This window comes from Cebus imitator, unplaced genomic scaffold, assembly GCF_001604975.1.
Source record: "Cebus imitator isolate Cc_AM_T3 unplaced genomic scaffold, Cebus_imitator-1.0 Scaffold271, whole genome shotgun sequence".
NCBI classification, from domain to species: domain Eukaryota; kingdom Metazoa; phylum Chordata; class Mammalia; order Primates; family Cebidae; genus Cebus; species Cebus imitator.
The window spans coordinates 1,422,906-1,440,166 of NW_016107586.1; the positions used below are offsets into that span (position 1 = coordinate 1,422,906).

At 39.5% G+C, this 17,261-nt stretch overlaps 1 protein-coding gene across 1 annotated transcript in view; it reads right to left on the reverse strand.

The window, feature by feature from the left end:
* SORCS3 (sortilin related VPS10 domain containing receptor 3) overlaps positions 1–17,261 on the reverse strand; it is a 609,576-nt gene that overhangs the window by 61,233 nt on the left and 531,082 nt on the right. The window contains exons 15-16 of the mRNA XM_017500803.2: positions 2,124–2,241; positions 985–1,118 (exon numbers count right to left, since the gene is read on the reverse strand). Of these exons, the coding sequence (XP_017356292.1) occupies positions 985–1,118; positions 2,124–2,241 (252 nt within the window). The remainder of the gene's footprint in view (positions 1–984; positions 1,119–2,123; positions 2,242–17,261) is intronic.

Consider the following 17,261-nt stretch of genomic DNA (forward strand, 5'->3'; position numbering starts at 1 on the left):
CACCCACCTCAGTCTCCCGAAGTGCCGGGATTACAAGCGTGAGCCAGGTTTGAGTTTTTAAAATACCATCTCAGTTGCTGTTAGGAGAATGAATTTTAAGTGACAAGGGTACATGGGGAGAGAGTTAGATTCCTGGAGTGATACAGACAGCTGTGAGATGCAAAGAAGTGCTTTGAGTTAGAATGTATTTTGGGGGTAGAAACTGCAAGGACTCTCAGATGGCCTGGATCTGACAGTGAAAGAAAAGGAGAAACCAAGCCCTTCTGGAATCTTAATTTCAGCAACTGTGTGGATAGCTGTGTGTTTTATTGAAGTTGGAAAAACTGGGCAAGGGCCCTCTTCCAATGAGGGGGATTCAAGAAAAGCTTTGCTTTGGCTGCCTTAAGTTTGATATCCCTGCTAGTGAATCAAGAGGAAATGAATTCTCAATAGATAATCGGACACAAATGTGTCCAACCAAGAGAAGGGGGAGGCCAGGGCTAGAGGTAAATATTTAGAAACTTGGGAGTATTTGTCTATAGGTGAGATTTGAATTTCATTAAGTTAGATCTAAAGTTGTTCTCTTATGCTGTTATCAGGGAGAAAAAGGAAATGATAAAAAAGGGCTCACATGGAAGGGCACAATGAGAGTGCATGTACCTGGAGGTAACAGCAAGGTAGGAGCTCTCTAACCTCTGTCAGTTCCCAGCTTAACTTGTCTAGTACTTTCCAATACAACTGCCCACAGCCTATGAGAAGAAGCCCCCCGGAGAGGTTGCTCTGATAGAGCAGTGACCCTATCTGTGAAAATGTCTCAGCCTGTCCTCCTTCCAGGGGTACAGACTTCCCCATCTGGCCCAGTAACTGGGATGGTTGTGCCCATAGGACAGCAGATACACCTCCTATCTTAGGGTCATGCCTTCCTCTCTTAACTTCATCTTCACCCCACCCCACAGACAGGTGAACAACTGGTTGGAATTGGTAGTGATATACCACATGACTTACCACTCGAAGTCCCAGTTGGCGCAGACACAGGGTTCTGAGACCACTGATCCTGAGTGGTCTCGGCCCAGGGCACACTGAGCTCCTGGCTTACGTTTCTTGAATATTTTCCTTTCTCCCATGACACAAGGCTCTCCCTTAGAGAGAAATTCCATAGGGAGAGAGACAGAAAAACAAAAAGTTGGTGAGATAAAGCAGTTGTCAACAAGAAGCATCAGTCTGTTCATTCTCATTTGGTTACTTTATGTAGCAGTCTCATTCTCAGTAATGATCTGGGAGTTTCGAGAATAAAAGTGCTAATCTTTTACTACCACATAAAAGGAACATTATGTGAGGTTGGCCCACTTCTACCCTCCACCCACCCAAGTCAGTGATGTCTACGTCATCCTGTTTCTGCTCCACCTCCATAGAGAATGTAAGGACTCCAGGCATCCTTACATACCAAAAGCCATTTGCCCAAAAGGCTTCAGTAGCAATTCTACTGGAAAGGAGCCCACTTGAGGCACATTTTTCACAGCATCTTCAGAGGAAAATTGAAGTTGACCCAAAATATTCCCTCTCTTGAAAAACGACCATGTCTAAATCCTAATTCCTAATCAAGGACAAAGAAAGGAGAAGTTGATAAAAATTACAAGAACCCCGTGGTTCTGAAGAATGCAGAAGCCTGCCTATTTTGCACAGCAGTAAATATCTACCATTGCTAGACCTACCCACTTTGACACCCTTTCTCAGTGGCCCTGTTCCCAATGCTCTGTGGTCCTTATTTCAGGCTAGTCTGAGAAACGCTCTTGCCCTGCACATTGTCAGATAAAATAAGCAACTCTTGGAGGCCTCCTAGCTGTAAAAATCTCATTCCTCCATGGATAGAGCTAAAACCCCAAGTTATCATCATCATCACATCTCCCTCAGGCAGCTCAGTGACCTCAATGAGTAGACAGGATCCCAGGGTGTGAAATGGTTCCTAAACCTCATCTGGCCCTGCTGGACCTGAGTGTGTTTCCCCCTTTTCTCCAAATCCACACCTACATCCTCAGAGGGCCCACTACCTTCCTCCCACAAATAGGAAGGCTCAGATAAAAACCAACCGGGATTGCAGCTGCTCCTCCTCCTAGAAGCCAGCACTCCACCTCCCTGGGGTATACCTGATTGAGCAGGTGCCAGGTCTGATAGTCCTCCTTGGTGCAACGCCGGCTGAAGATAGATTTGTAGTCCACTTTCACCAACTGCCATTCAGAGCGGAGGCTGAAGTGGCCAAAAACTCTAAGTATTTAGGGGAGGAGTGGGAGAGACAAGTGGAGAAGGTCCCATAGTCAGTCACTAATGCACAGAAACTGGGAAGGAGATAGAGATTCACTACAGCCTGAACTTTAGTTGTTCTTCCAAACTGAGCTCCTTGAGAGGCACTGAGGAGAAAGCCCACTATCCATACAACTCAACCACTCAACCAACTGGCATGTCATTCACAGTGGGTTTTAAATCAACCATTTTTTAAATTGCAGAAGTAACATATGTACATTATAGGAAGAATTTAAAATATAGAAAGCACAAAAAAGAAAAAAAAATGGGACATGTAGTCCCAAACTCACCACCCATATAAAACCATTGCTCAGATTTAGATACACAGCCTTCTCATTTCTCCTTAGAGCAAGCACTGGCATTTTATCTACCCATGTCCACTGACAGGGTCTTAGTTTCCTCATCTGTAAAGTGGATTGTGCATATATGTGTTGGGGTAGAAGGACGGAATTTGCTTATTTAAAGTACAACTTTGCCAACTGCAGAGTCGCAGCTGAATTTAAGTGTGTTAGTTGAAATTCCCACTGTTTAACACACACGAATACCTACCCTTCTCCTCCTTCCCTTAAAAAAAAAAAAAAAAAAAATCCCAGCAGACTCATAAAAGGAACTCATATTTCTGTATAGTAAAGAAGCACACCATCTGTGTGACTTAGATAATCAATACTGACCTTTTCAAAGCCCAGCAGTTGATTGCCCTATAAATATGGATGATCAATCCTTTCTAGAAAAATAGAAAAAAAAAAAAAAGACTGATCATCCATACTCTACTTGGGTGGCATGTCTTGCAATTACAATGCAAGGCATCTATCATAGTGATGTAAACAGGAGACCAATCATGCTGTGAACTTAAAACAACTGAAATCTTTCAAGGAATTGGAATGGCTTCCATTTCAGCAAGACTTAATCACACTACCAGCTCCAGATTCTCCTCTGCCCAAGTTCAGATACTGTTATGGCGGCATCTACAAGATTAACTCTCTTCCTGGGTCATTTTCTTATGCGTTCGAAAAGATAAGGATGCTTTTGGGAAAGGTAGAGACTGACAAAACTTGTGAAATGAGGAAGAATATAGAGTTGTTTTTGTAGATCATCCAATTTACATCTCAGGACCAATTTTGAATGTGCTTCAGATAAAAGTTAAATAAAACCTTTGAGAGGCTTATCTAAAAGAAAATTAAGCAGACTTTGAAAGAGAGACAGGATCTCTCCTTTAGTAAAATTACATGGGTTTTGTATGGATCTAAGCTCAGCATGGGATAGGAGAAGCTCTGAGCCTAGAATATCCAACATATGTGGCTGACACTGAAGCAAAGCAAACTTAACTCTCTCTCCCTGGGTTCTCTCTGTTCTCTTGTATTCTTGCTAAATCCAGTGGTTTCCAAATCCAATTAATCGATGCCAGGTCATCCAGTGAGGTATTTCCATCTCTTAGCTCTGCATTCATTCACAGAGGTCACCAGTCAGTCCATTTTAAATCTTTAACAAAACAGCTCTCTCTTATCAAACATTTTTGCTTGTTTGAAGAAAGGACAGTTAAACTGATAAGCTCATCAAGGGGAGGGGAAGGGAACAGAAAAAAACAGTAGGAAGAGACCTTGACAGATATCTTCCTTTTTCTCTACCCAGCATTCAAAACTCTCCCGCATTCAGATGCCACTTCCAGCAATAAGTCCTCCCTGATTGGAATACTCCTAGTGCAGTATGCTAACGATGCTAAACCAAATATTTCTGCTAACTTCAAACAGTTTAAATTTACTTCCTGGATCACAAAAGACATCATGTCAGATTAACCACATTCCTTTCTGTGAAAAGATTACTAGGCAGACAGAAGAGGAAAATGTGAAGCACATAATTTACCTGGATACCAGCATGGCACTTTAACAGGGTCTCTCATAGGAATCTTGACAAAAAGATTGAGAAAATATGAGCCAGGTACTTGGTAAAATTATGTGGCTGAACAGTACCTAATTAAGACATTAAAATAAACCAAGAAGGAGGTGTGAGTAGTGTGTTGAAAGATACTGTTATCTGCTCTGTCTTGTTCATCATTCTTATTAATGACTTGAAGACATGAAAATAATGGTCATCATTGGAAACTGAATTTTTTGATGACACAAAGCTGGAGGAAGCACTCAATATGCTCAATGGCAGAAGCAAGACCCAATAAGTTTGTGACAGACTAAAGAGATAGGCTCAACTTAATAAGGTGTGATGTAACCTGGAGAAATGTTAGCTAGATCCTCTCCCTGGTAATTATATAAGTATTGGATAAAAGAAATGGGGCTTGGTACTTTTCAGGTTTAATAATAATAATGGCAGCTTAAGAGTTTCCATGCACAATGTGATCAATTTAAGTGAACACTTCAGGGAGACATAAAATATTTATGATGATATTAAAATGCAGTAACAGAATTATATATATATTATCTAGAACAAAAGAGGCAGTAACCTGGTCTTTTCCACATTAACCAGATCACCAGGAAAATTGTGGTTGCTTTTGGCTGTTACCATTCAAGAAGGATACAGACTGAGTGTCTGAATCTATAGCACATGTTTGGGCTTTGGTAGAGGTGGTGAAGTTTGCATATGCTTAAATTATAAACAAACCGAAATGTGCTTACTGGCACATATGTATTTATCTTTGAATAAAAATCACATATATTTTATCAGATTATTCAAAGGGGCTCATAGTTCCTAAAGTTTAAGGACCACTGAAGAAGAGAGTGACTAAGATGGTACACTGCATGGAATGGTGACCTCCAATAAGATATGACCACTTCCTATTCCCTGGAACCGTGAATGTGGCCTTCTGTGGGAAAAGCTTCTTTGCATTTGTCAAGGGTCTTGAGATCATCTTGGAATATCAGGGTGGGCTCTAAATCCAATGACAGGTATCCTTATAAAAGGCACAAAGATAAGGAGCATGCAGTGAGGAAAAGACCATGTTAAGACAGATGCCAAAATTGGAGTTATGAATCCCAAGCCAAAGAACAACTGGAACTACAGGAAAAGGGAAGAAGCAAAGAATGAATTCTCCCCTAGAGCCCAGAGAGGGTAGAGGCTTGCTGACCTTTTGATTTTGAACTCCAGAACTATAAGAGAATAAAGGTCTGTTCTTTTAAGTCACTAAACTTTTTACAACAGTCACCAGAAACTAATACAGGTGGCAATATGATCCAAGACCGCTTTTATCTACCCAAAAAGTGGTGTAAGAACTAGGGCTGGCTAACCTGAACATGACTAAGGAAAGTGCAGTGAGGGAAGAGTAGTAGGGAGCTGTCATGTAAAAAATAACCAAAAATAAATGTGTGAAAGTTTATAAAATGTGAGAGAGCTTTCTAACAGAAAAAGGTGCCAACAGGAGCAAGAGATGCTCAAAAGTTAGTAAGCATAGAACTTCAAGCTCAGGCTTGACCATTTCCCAGGGCAGATATGGAGCAGCATGCAGGCATCATCCAGGTGTACATCCTAACTAACCCCGAGCCTCTAAGTATGTCCATGTTGTTGGTCTTTCCAGCTGTTTGAGATAGCCATTACTGATCTCAGAGCGCTCATCTCAGGACAGAACACAAGAACAGATGCTCAGTCAGGACTTATGGTCTTGTTCAGGTTCTTCTGTTTTGCAATCTTTGCAGGTGCATTCCTTTCATGTACATTTATTTGGCTTCTTTCCCAGATTTATTTTGTTTCCCAGGTCTTTCCCCAAACTGTAAACTGCTACACTAATATGTTCACTCAGGAGTGTGCTAGTCTGTTCTCCTGTGAGGTCACTTTCGTGTATCAGATGCAAAACTTTAATCACTTAAACACCGGTAGGATTATGAGCTTTGCTCATTTTCTCAATGGGCCCCCAAATAAGATCAGTGGGGTAAAACCCCCTAGCAAGTTTCAGACATTAATGTAGTTAGTCCCTATCAATCCACCCACTGTCAGCTCTGAAGAAGAGCAAAGTTCATTGTGTGTGGGCCCTTTTCTTTGGGGCATAAATAACTCAGACACATGGTCTCTTTTGCATAGATCCAGCTTCCCTAATTCTGTTCAATATCACATTAATTCATTGCTCTTCTGATTAGAGCTTATGGAAGCTGAGGAATGATACAAACACAGAAAAATAAGCAGGAGATGAAATTAAGAACAAATTCACATTCAAGTATTTTTCTTCTGTTTTCATGAGTACCTGAGGAACAAATGTTAAAATTTACAAGATCTGTGAAAGTGAGAAACCAACAGATAAACTGAAGTGGGCATCATCGTAAACTATGTCCATCACTTTGGGGTGATAAATGCTGAGAAGGTCCTCTTGATCCTGAATTAGAAAAGAGAAAGCCCAGACTGCTTCTAATTAATAATAAAAATTCTGAAAATCATCAAGTTCCAGATAAAAGTTTCTCATCTGCTGGAAATATTCCTCAAGTTAAGAAGAGCCCGTTACCGGCAAAATAGGTACAGCACACTTCTCATATGCGTAGTACTTTTATGACGGAGGCAAAGTGGTTCATGTATCAATGGAAGATTAAAGCCCAAGAAATGGCTAGAATGGAAGAACCAAAGGCATGGAGCATCTTTAAAAGGATACTATAATGCTCAAATCAGGTGCTACTTATTTCACAAAGTCCTCTGTGATTCCTCTGGCAACAGTGAGCTCTTCAGAAGCTCAAATGGTCCTGTTATCTACAGACCAGAGGTTCTCTAATGTCTACATCAGAATCACCTACTGGGCTTGTTAAACATAGAATATCCCACTCCCAGAGTTTCTTAATAGCACATTTGAGGAACCTAAGTATTTGAATTTCTAATAAGTCCCAGGCAATGCTGATGCTGCCGGCCCCAGTACTATATTTTGAGAACAACTTCTCTAGGCCACCAATTCAAAATTTCATAATTTTCTTGTATCTTTGGTGAAATTTTTGCCAACCAATTAGAAAGGTTTTTAAGGCTGGGGATACTTGGTAGTGCTTCTCTGTATCCTACAGAACCTATCAACAGTAATCGCTTGACAAAGAATGGCTAACTGATCATTGAGTGCCAATAAAAAAAAACAAGGCAATTCTGGAGGATGGAATTTTATTCTCAGGTCTTTGTCAAAGGGTAACTAATCATTAACATGGCCAAGCCCACTGTTATTAAATCCCACTTCCTTGTGATTACCAAGATAAACTATTTTGACCTACTTTTCCAGAAATGCATTTCTAGCACCCTTTTTAAACTCAAAGTATATTTTCACCAACATAATCAAACCCCCATCATGTGAGATAATGTGGGTGAAAATCTTGAAAATCATGATAGACAACAAATGTTTATTACCATCATCATCATTTTGACTACTGGAATCCTCATAGACTCACCCAAGGACTTTCTCATCAAGGACTTTCAATAGTCTTGACTCCAAGTCCCTTTTTCAAGGTGCATACTAACTTCATATACAGGGACTTTCTTTTTTTATTTGACATCTTCCTAGTGAGGCTTGGAGAAAGTGAATATCTCATATATAAATACAGATGACCACCTGGAAACAGGTAGCCTACCCTTACATTTCCTAAGGAAGTTGTTCCCAACCACAGGAACAAAATAAATGAATTCTCTAAGCTATTTCTCACTCTATAGATTTTCAGAAAAAAAATCAATTAAAATTTATAGCTCCTATTTTTCTTTCCTTTTATCTTGCCTTCTGGATCTTTCATGAGAGTTTTTGACAACCACTCAAGATTCACCTTCTTCTTGGACTATACAAACTTAAGAGGCTATCTCTGTCTTTTTCTAAAACTCTTCTGATGCTAAACGCTTATACTGCTAAGATGACTATGGTTACAGATGGTCTTCCTGTGCCCTTGAATTGTTGTTAACATATGGGTGGTCTGGGCATGGTCGCAAGAGTACTGGGCAGGAAAATAGAAGACTTGGCTTTTCCTAGACATGGTCTGCCATTAAATTAGGTAGGTGACCTTGAGCAAATCACTTCATCTCTCAAGGATTCAACTTTCTAATAAAAGGTTATTTGAAATCAGTGACATGCGCTCAAAGAATTAGTTGTAGAAACAGACTATATGGAATGTGGCCCTTTCAAGACCATTTCCAAGAGTTTATTTTCTTTCAATCCCCATGTCTACCTCCAGGTATACAAGCTATCCATCTCCTGGTAACCCTATTCACAAAAGATTTATCTATTACAGTCATTCATCTTTGTCCACATTGGTACTTCTTTCATATAACAGATGCTTAATAAATAGTTCTGAGTTGATTAATGACAGAATTAATCTAACAGAATCATTCACTTCTTCCAAAATTGAGGTAATAAATAGTTTCATCTGCCCTATTTCTGGGTCAAAGAATGTGGCTGAGTTGTGTATCATTTGGAATGTAGGATAGAAACAATGGCAGGCAAGAAATTGCAGCAAATCCTCTGTCCCTTGTCACCCTGGACTGTGCTAGGATTTCCACAAACAAATATGATTTGCCAGGACCTTAAATAACCCACCTCCTTTAATCCACCATTCAGACCTGAGTAAGCCTTTCAGGAAGGGGAGTAATTAATTTGAGGGAGGGAGGCAGTTCACAAAAATAAAAGACTTCATTAGAATTCTATACACAGAGAAGGTTAGCTACTCATTAATTAAATGATTTCAAAGGGGATCTCTGTATATAATTGCTATAATTTAGGGGGAAAGAATGCCACACTAAATGTAATTAGAGGACTAGGCTCTGTAAAGATGTTTTCCTCTTTATAAGAGAGCAGCCCTGGGTTACCTAGCTCTCCCCTGCGTAGTCATTTGATTCTTTTGTAGCCTCCCAATTATGCCAACTTTTATGCATAGTTATGAAAGCTGAGAGAAGAAGAAGAGAACAGTTGACCACAATCCTTCAAGAAAGAATCAGAATTTGTTTCTAAGAAGCCACTACAAAATGTCGAAAAGTAAGAACAAACAGTGCTTTGGGAGTTAGATTAGCAGATTTCACTGCAGTCTATTGAGTGCATCTTTAATCAAGCTCAACTAAGATAATACTGTGTTACCATTGACTCACAACTGGGACATCTGTCTTTCCTGTCCTCAGAGACTCCTGTGCCTGCAACTTGAGTTATTCTGATCACCAACTGTCCCGTTTTTATCTGCCTGAATAACATCTTCAGAAAAGAGCAGGGCAAAGCCAACTCTGCCAGACCCTTCCTGAGTTTCTTCTTTCTGTTACTGTCTTGCCTGGATTGTCAGTCTTCAGGCTAGAAGCCTCTGCATCAAGAGACCCAGCCCTCAACCTGCTTTTCCTCTGCTTGGGATGGCTTTCCCCACACCCTGTCTTGTCAAATTCCTACTGATTCTGTAAGCCTCGGGTCAAAATATAGGCAGTAGGTTTTGGATGGGGGATAAACAGGGCAGGAGAAAAGCTTTTCAAATCTAAATAGTACATAGAGATCATCCTTATTTCTTCTTCAACAAACAAAATGAATCTTAAAGAACTCATGGTTTTATTTCCAAATATATGAGGTTTCTTCCTTTTTCTTTTCAAAGGCATACAAATTTATTAATGTGAATATGGGCATGGAAGTTCATACAGAATATGAAAATCTCTGAGGTTGTTTATTCTTTGTTTTCATCACCATCATTTTATTTAAAATATCTTACTTACTTGCAAATATTTAGAGAGAATGTGGTTTCAGTGATAATCAGCTCTTTGAAAGTAATCTAGACTTGTATTTGGCTCAATGTTTGGTCAATATTTTAAAATATATTAAATGTTTAGGAACAGGGACGCACAGCAGGAGGCGAGTAGCCAGAGAGTGAGCATTACTGCCTGAACTCTGCTTCCTGTCAGGTCAGCAGTGGCACTGGATTCTCATAGGAACGCGAACCCTACTGTGAACTGTACATGTAGAGGATCTAATCACAACCTAGATTATGAGAATCTCACTAATGCCTGATGATCTGAGGTGGAACAGTTTCTTCCTGAAATCAACACACCTCACCTGCGTCCTCATCCTCATCCATGGAAAACTGTCTTCCATAAAACCAGTCCCTGGTGCCAAAAAGGTTGGGGACTGCAGCTTTAAATCAAGCTTTCTAATAATGCTATTCAATATACAAAATCGTACTAACCTTTGGACTACTTGGTCTATTGGTTTCTAAGTGAGATTTGTCAAAATATTTTTCTATGATTGCAAACCTTTCATTTCTCCTTGCATGTTTTACAGTGTTTATATTAGATAACCACAAAACTGTATAGGTTTTAAGATTATTCTATTTTCTTGGTAAATTATTTCTTTTAGTTTTAATTCAAATACTATTTTTCTGTTATATCCTCCCTGATTTTTCCTCTTGCTTCTTTTCCTTCATCAGAAGAAAATAAAATCACTTTCCTCTGAATTTCTGTAGCATTTTATCTGTATTTTGGGTATGACCCACAGCACTTCCAAATTGTATCAAAAATCATAACATGTGCACACAGTCTTATTTTCTTTGCTCGGTTTTAACTTCTTAGAACTTTGCAACTCATATAAATTGTTTCTTATGCATCACAGGTGCCTGTCATATATTTACTGTCTGAGAGGCTGCAGAATAAAGTGTGTAAGCACAAAGGTATTCATATCAGAGGGCCCAGATGAAAGCCCCAATTCTGGACCTACAGAGGGTTCCTTACACATTTTAAACTTACCTTCCTCATGTGCAGAATGAGGATAACAGCAGTATCGAACATGGTTTTGAGGTTAAAGTATGTTATGTTTTATGGTGATTGGTATAAATTAACAAATTAGTAATTTAAAACAATTATTAGTATAGTTATATATTATGATTATTTACTTTGTCTTTACTGGATGTCTAAGAATTTTGTGGGCAGACAGTGTGCCTTATGCTTTTGTATCCCCATGATCCCTACCCATAAGACTTTGCAAACAGTAGGTACTCAGATCTCAGTCGAATAACAACAATATTTAATATTACTAATATTAGTGATAAATTATTGAACACTGAGGGTATGCGAACCACTATGCATGGATCATCTCATTTAATTTATTATTTCCATTTAACAGATGAGGAAACTGAGGTTCAAAAATGTTAAATAGCTCATCCAACAGGGTTACACAGCAAGTAAATGATGAAGCCACGTGTTAAACACAGGCATTTGCAGCAACCATGCTAAAACAATTCTCAGCAATGTGCATTTTCAGCAAGGCTGTTACTGTTTTTTAAGTCCTTCATGACTTATTAGCAATCATTTGACAGCACAGTTTAGCACTGAGGTATGGGCATGGGGATCCTCTTCCTTCCAGCCCCTAATAGTTTGTTTGCATAAAAGGCAGAAATGTCTGGAAGTACATAAAACTGAAAGTACAGTTGGAGGAAAAAAGAAAGTAGAACTCTGCAGGAAAGAGGTTATATAGAAAGTTCCAATTATGACCCTATTTGTCTCAATGTCTAAAGCATCTACTGTGTGAAGGATTATGTACTTGACTCTGAGCTATGAGCCTTTATTGGCTTGGCCTCACGTTGGGAATCCCTGAAGCATACAAAAGAACAAACAGAATTGTAAAGTCTCAGTGCTGGAGGGGTCTTTAGGGATGAGTTTCTGACCAACCCTCTTCACATGCTAGCTGGACCTGCTCACGGACACAAAGAACTGGAACCCAAGTCTCCTGGCGGCCAGCTCCTTCTCCCAAGCTGACTGCTCTTCATGGGAAACATTTTCAGCTCGCAGGCAGAGTCATGGTATGCCACATGTGACCGCAGCAGCATGAATACTTGAGGAATGCAGAACAGAGAAGGGATTCACATCCAGGGCTGCGTTTAACTAGGAAAGTCTTCAGCCAAGACCTACTTTCCAGATTTCACTGGCTTTTCTCCCAGGCTCCTGCATCTAAAGGGTACTGTGCATTTTCCAAACTCCAGCTGCCACTCTGGAACTACAGATGTGTGCTACCAGTTTCTTCTAAGACAGAGGATCTTCTTTGATATGTTAATATGTGGCATTCCCCTGAATGGCCTTTCCCCTCACTCTATTGGATCAAATGAATCATCAGAATGATAGGGACAGGGATGAAATGAGCCTATTCCTATCTAGAGACAGCTTAGCTATGCTGCTCACTGAGCCACTTGTGTGGGTGAAAGTCAGAAATACTAGGGTGATAAAGTCTAAAATGGGTTTCCTGGGTAGCCAGCAAGCTGGGGGCAGGAATAGACCCTCAATTTACAAATAAAGAACAACCTCTGCTAGAGGTGAGGGAAGAAGAGAAATTATCCCATTGGTCCAGGGGTTTCCCTACATTCATATGTAGATAAATGAACTGTAATCAACTGACTGCTCCACAGTGACTCACTCTGGTTACATGCAACGAATATCTTCCTGTTGACACACTGGATTTATTTCTCATTCCTCTAAGCAAATAGTTAAACCTGCTATGGATTCCAGTGAGTCATATACCATCTTCTCTGCCACCTCCATCCAGGACTCAGAATTAGCCATTGCTAGGTAACCACAAATCCCAACTCAATCCTTTTACCCAGCTTCAACTCCTTTTACTGGCTGGATGTCATTAATTTGAGAGCAAATTATTACAAACCCAGAAAACAATTCTAAAATGCCTGTAGATTTATGATGAAGTCATTTCACAAAAGGTCACAGGCAACCCTGCTATAATTAAATCTTTCATTAATTTTTAAAATACACAATAACTTACAAATGCAGCATAAATTAACCGGATGACTTTGAAGAAATTATTTAGAGAACTGCTTTGTCAGAAGCCACTATTTAGCAATTTCCCGAATTTTCATTTTACAAGTAGAATTTGTCTACTTCCCATTCTCACCTCTTATTGGGTTCTAGCAGTATGTTTATTTGAAATGATTTAGTATTAATTTAGTCAGGGTATTGGTTAGCACTGAGAAGTGATGGTACACAGATGAGGCTCTCTCTTCCTCCAGATCATGAGCTCAAAGGTAGAGTAGGAGTGACCCACACCATCATTAGCATAAACTCAAACGCAGCCCCTCCCTTGCATTGTCTGGGAGATGATTTTGTTTTAAATGTGTACATTTTGATACATGATTTTCTTTTTTCTCATAAAAATCGTGCACTCTCATCATGAAAAAACTGAAAACTGAAAAAAACTATAGATAAGAAAATAAAAGCCCCACTGGAGGTAATGCTTTTAGTATTCTGTGATGTTCCTTTAATTCATTGGCATGGTATTCTTTCTCAGGCTAGGCAATAAGCAAAAATCAGGGTTAGAATCTTTGGAAGTTAAAGGTACGCTGAGGCCTAAGGCACGATTTATCTGCCCCCATTTTTTTTCTTTCTTTCTTTTACACACATGCACACATGCCACTACCAGCAACAGCAGCACCACCATTTAAAAAGCTCAGAATTGGATTACAGAACAGACTCCATGAATGCCAGAGCCGAAATAAACCTCATTCAAAATTGGTCTTTCCTCTCCTGGGGATGGAAGTGGCTTTTAAAACATAAACTTCTTAACAGTGACCTTGACTATTTTGTTTATGCCCTAGTCCAGCTTCTAGAACTCTTAGAACAGTGCCTGCCTTGTAGTGGGCTATCAATACATATTGTTGAGTAAAGAAATAATAAATGTTCTTGTAATAGCAACACTTGATTCATATGGATATCCGAATCCTCTTTTAAATGTTCCTATAAGAGTTCAGGTCTCTTTTAAAGGGCTGGCTCCCCACGCCTCCTGTTGCCTCTGCCTCCAAAAGCCCTCCCTCCTTTTCCTCCCTCCATGGAGGAAGCTGCTGAGGATGGATTTCAAATCAAAGCAGAAAGAGCATAGTTGCGGCAAAGCCAGACATCAGCAGACAACAGCTGTTGGTCTCCAGAAATTCAGGCCACATTTTTGGCTATTGATGTGTGTCCACGCCACCTGATAGTTTTCACATTAGGTTGTAGATGGGATTAGTGGTAAAGGAGGTCAGTGGCTACAGGAGGGATTGCATTGAGTGAAAGCCAGACATGAACTAGGCCTTAATAGAAATAAGCAGGGGATCAACAGTAAGAATCCTGCGAGGGGTGCCTGTGTTAGTTACACAATACAATGATTGGCAAGGTAGTGGAAAGCAGCAAAGATTAAAAGGCTTGAAAATATTTCTCCACATCCTCTCCAACACTTTTACATTGTTGGTGGGAGTGTAAATTAGTTCAATCACTGTGGAAGACAGTGTGGCGATTCCTCAAGGACATAGAAATAGAAATTCCATTTGACCCAGCAATCCCATTACTGGGTATATATCCAAAGGATTATAAATCGTTCTAGTGTAAGAACACATGTACATGAATGTTCATTACAGCACTGTTTACAATAGCAAAGATGTGGAGCAAACCCAAATGCCCATTGATGATAGACTGGACAGGGGAAATGTGGCACATATACACCATGGAATACTATGCAGCCATAAAAAAAGATGAGTTCATGTCCTTTGTAGGGACATGGATGAATCTGGAACCGTCATTCTCAGCAAACTGACACAAGAACAGAAAATCAAATACCGCATGTTGTCACTCATAGGCAGGTGTTGAACAATGAGAACACATAGACAAAGGGAGGGAAGCGTCACACACTGGGGTCTGTTGGGGTGAAATAGGGGAGGGACAGTGGGGGGCGGGGAGTTGGGGAGGGATAACATGGGGAGAAATGCCAGATACAGGTGATGGGGAGGAAGGCAGCAAACCACATTGCCATGTATGTACCTATGCAACAATCCTGCATGTTCTTCATATGTACCTGAAAACCTAAAGCGCAATAAAATATATATATTAAAATTTTTTTAAAAGACTTGAAAATAAATATGGGGGCAAGATGAGGTTGGAAGGAAGACCGATAATGAAACTAAAAAGCATTGGAAGAGAAGAAGCAAAAGAAAGAAAGATGATTTCTAAAATGAATAAAAATAAATCATCCTATGTCCAAATAACTTTGATTATTTTCTCAAAACTAACAAAATCCCTTTAATGGGCTAGAAAGTATAAGGTCAATAACTGTGGGTGAGAAAATATGGTCTGTGAAGCTGTAGAAGATGAGTCTGGGGTTGAGCAATGAAAGAGAATCTAGAGATAGAAACAAGACAGAAGGAAAGACAGAGCTATAAGAGAGGAAGGGAAAGAGGGACCTGTGTTTTCTTATGTCATTAAAATGTCATGACATTTCTCAATTTCCTACTTTGTGTCAACTCCTGAACCAAAAAAATAAAAAGAATCAGAAAAAAGCATAAAGTTCAGTACCTGCTCTTAAATAGTTTGCCATATAGTCCAATAGAATTACTCACTCACCATATATTTGCTGAGAATCACCTATGCATGAGCACAATTACATTCAGTGCTGTGGGGGATAATAAATCAGACAGTTGCAAGCCTCCTCAATCTTACAGAGCAACAACAACAAAAAGCCCTGACATTCTATCTGCAAAGATAACCAACATGTAAAACAATCAGAAAACAGTGCAATAATTATTATTGCATTATCAGTGCATGGTAAGAGTGCATTATTTGTGATAATGCCAATTCACCATGACCCCATTCCACTTCCAGCTTGCAGCTCAGAGAATTTCTTGCATGTATGTACCTGGAGGCATACATAATGATGTGGTAATACTGTTTATAAGAGCACATAGCTAGAAATAACCTAAATGTCCATTGATAAGAAAATAGAAAAATAAATTGTGCCTATTTATATCATGACAACATGCCATATAGCACAAAAAGTGCCTAGACCAGATGGATATGACCCCAGATAGATAATACTGAGTGAACGAAGCATGTAGAAGAATGTTATTTTTATAAATCATAGATTTTAAAAACATTTAAAGTGATATATATTTCTATGAACAAATAAGTGTTAAAAGTGTCAACATATGTTCTAGAAGGGTTTGTGGAAGGATTAAGAATAATAAGTCTGAGAAGGACAACAATGGAAAGATCAACTCCACCTAGGACTTCGTTTTTATTTAAAAATCTGAATCAAAGTGATAACAGGCTAATATTTATTAATTTCAGATGGTGGGTACACAAGCTTTGTAATATTATTCTTTATATTATTCTGTATTTCTTAAATTTCAAAAAAAAAACCCTGTAAGACAATAATATAGTTATGAAATTGCAGATATAGAATCTAAATTGGGAATTGCAAATTCAAAATCTTACCAGAGCAGGAGGGCAACTTCAATGAATAAGGAGTTAAATGGAGCAGCCAGAGAGGACATATGTACACCAGGTGAGGGACAGGGCAGGAACAGCACATCCTGTCCAAAATGGGCAGGTGCCAGGCAGCTTTAGCAGAATGTTGGACTACAGGGAGTTGGACTTGGTGCTGCCAGATGTTTCTGATTTTGCAAATGTTGGCTCTATTGGAAAAGTATACACCAAGCAAGATTCACCTGTGAGTCACGGTGAGGCCCATGAAAGGAATTCAATTATAGAAAATGAGTAAGGACTTGGGCTTCCTGAGGTCGTTGTGACTTACATGTGGGGTTTTGATAAGAAATTAGGAGTGGGTATTTTTGTTTTGTTTTGCTTTGTTGCTTAACAAAAGCTGAATGTACCATTTGTGACCACATTGGTGAACGAAGAGGACATTATACTAAGAGAAAAAAGCCAGTCATAGAAGGACAAATACTTTATGATTCTACTTACATAAGATATCTAAAATAGTCAAACTCATAGAAGCAGAGAGTAGAATGGTAATTGCCAGGGGCTGGAGGAGGGGAAAATGAAGAATTCTTCAATGCACATAAAGTTTCACTTATCAAGATGGGTAAGTTCTAGAAATCAGATATACAACACAGTGCCTGTATTTAGCAATACATTATTGTACACTTTAAAATATGTCAAGAGGAGGCTGGGCGTGGTGGCTCATGCCTGTAATCCCAGCACTTTGGGAGGCCGAGGTGGGTAGATCACGAGGTCAAGAGATTGAGACCATCCTGGCCAACATGGTGAAACCCCGTCTCTACTAAAAATACAAAAATTAGCTGGGTGTGGTGGCTCGT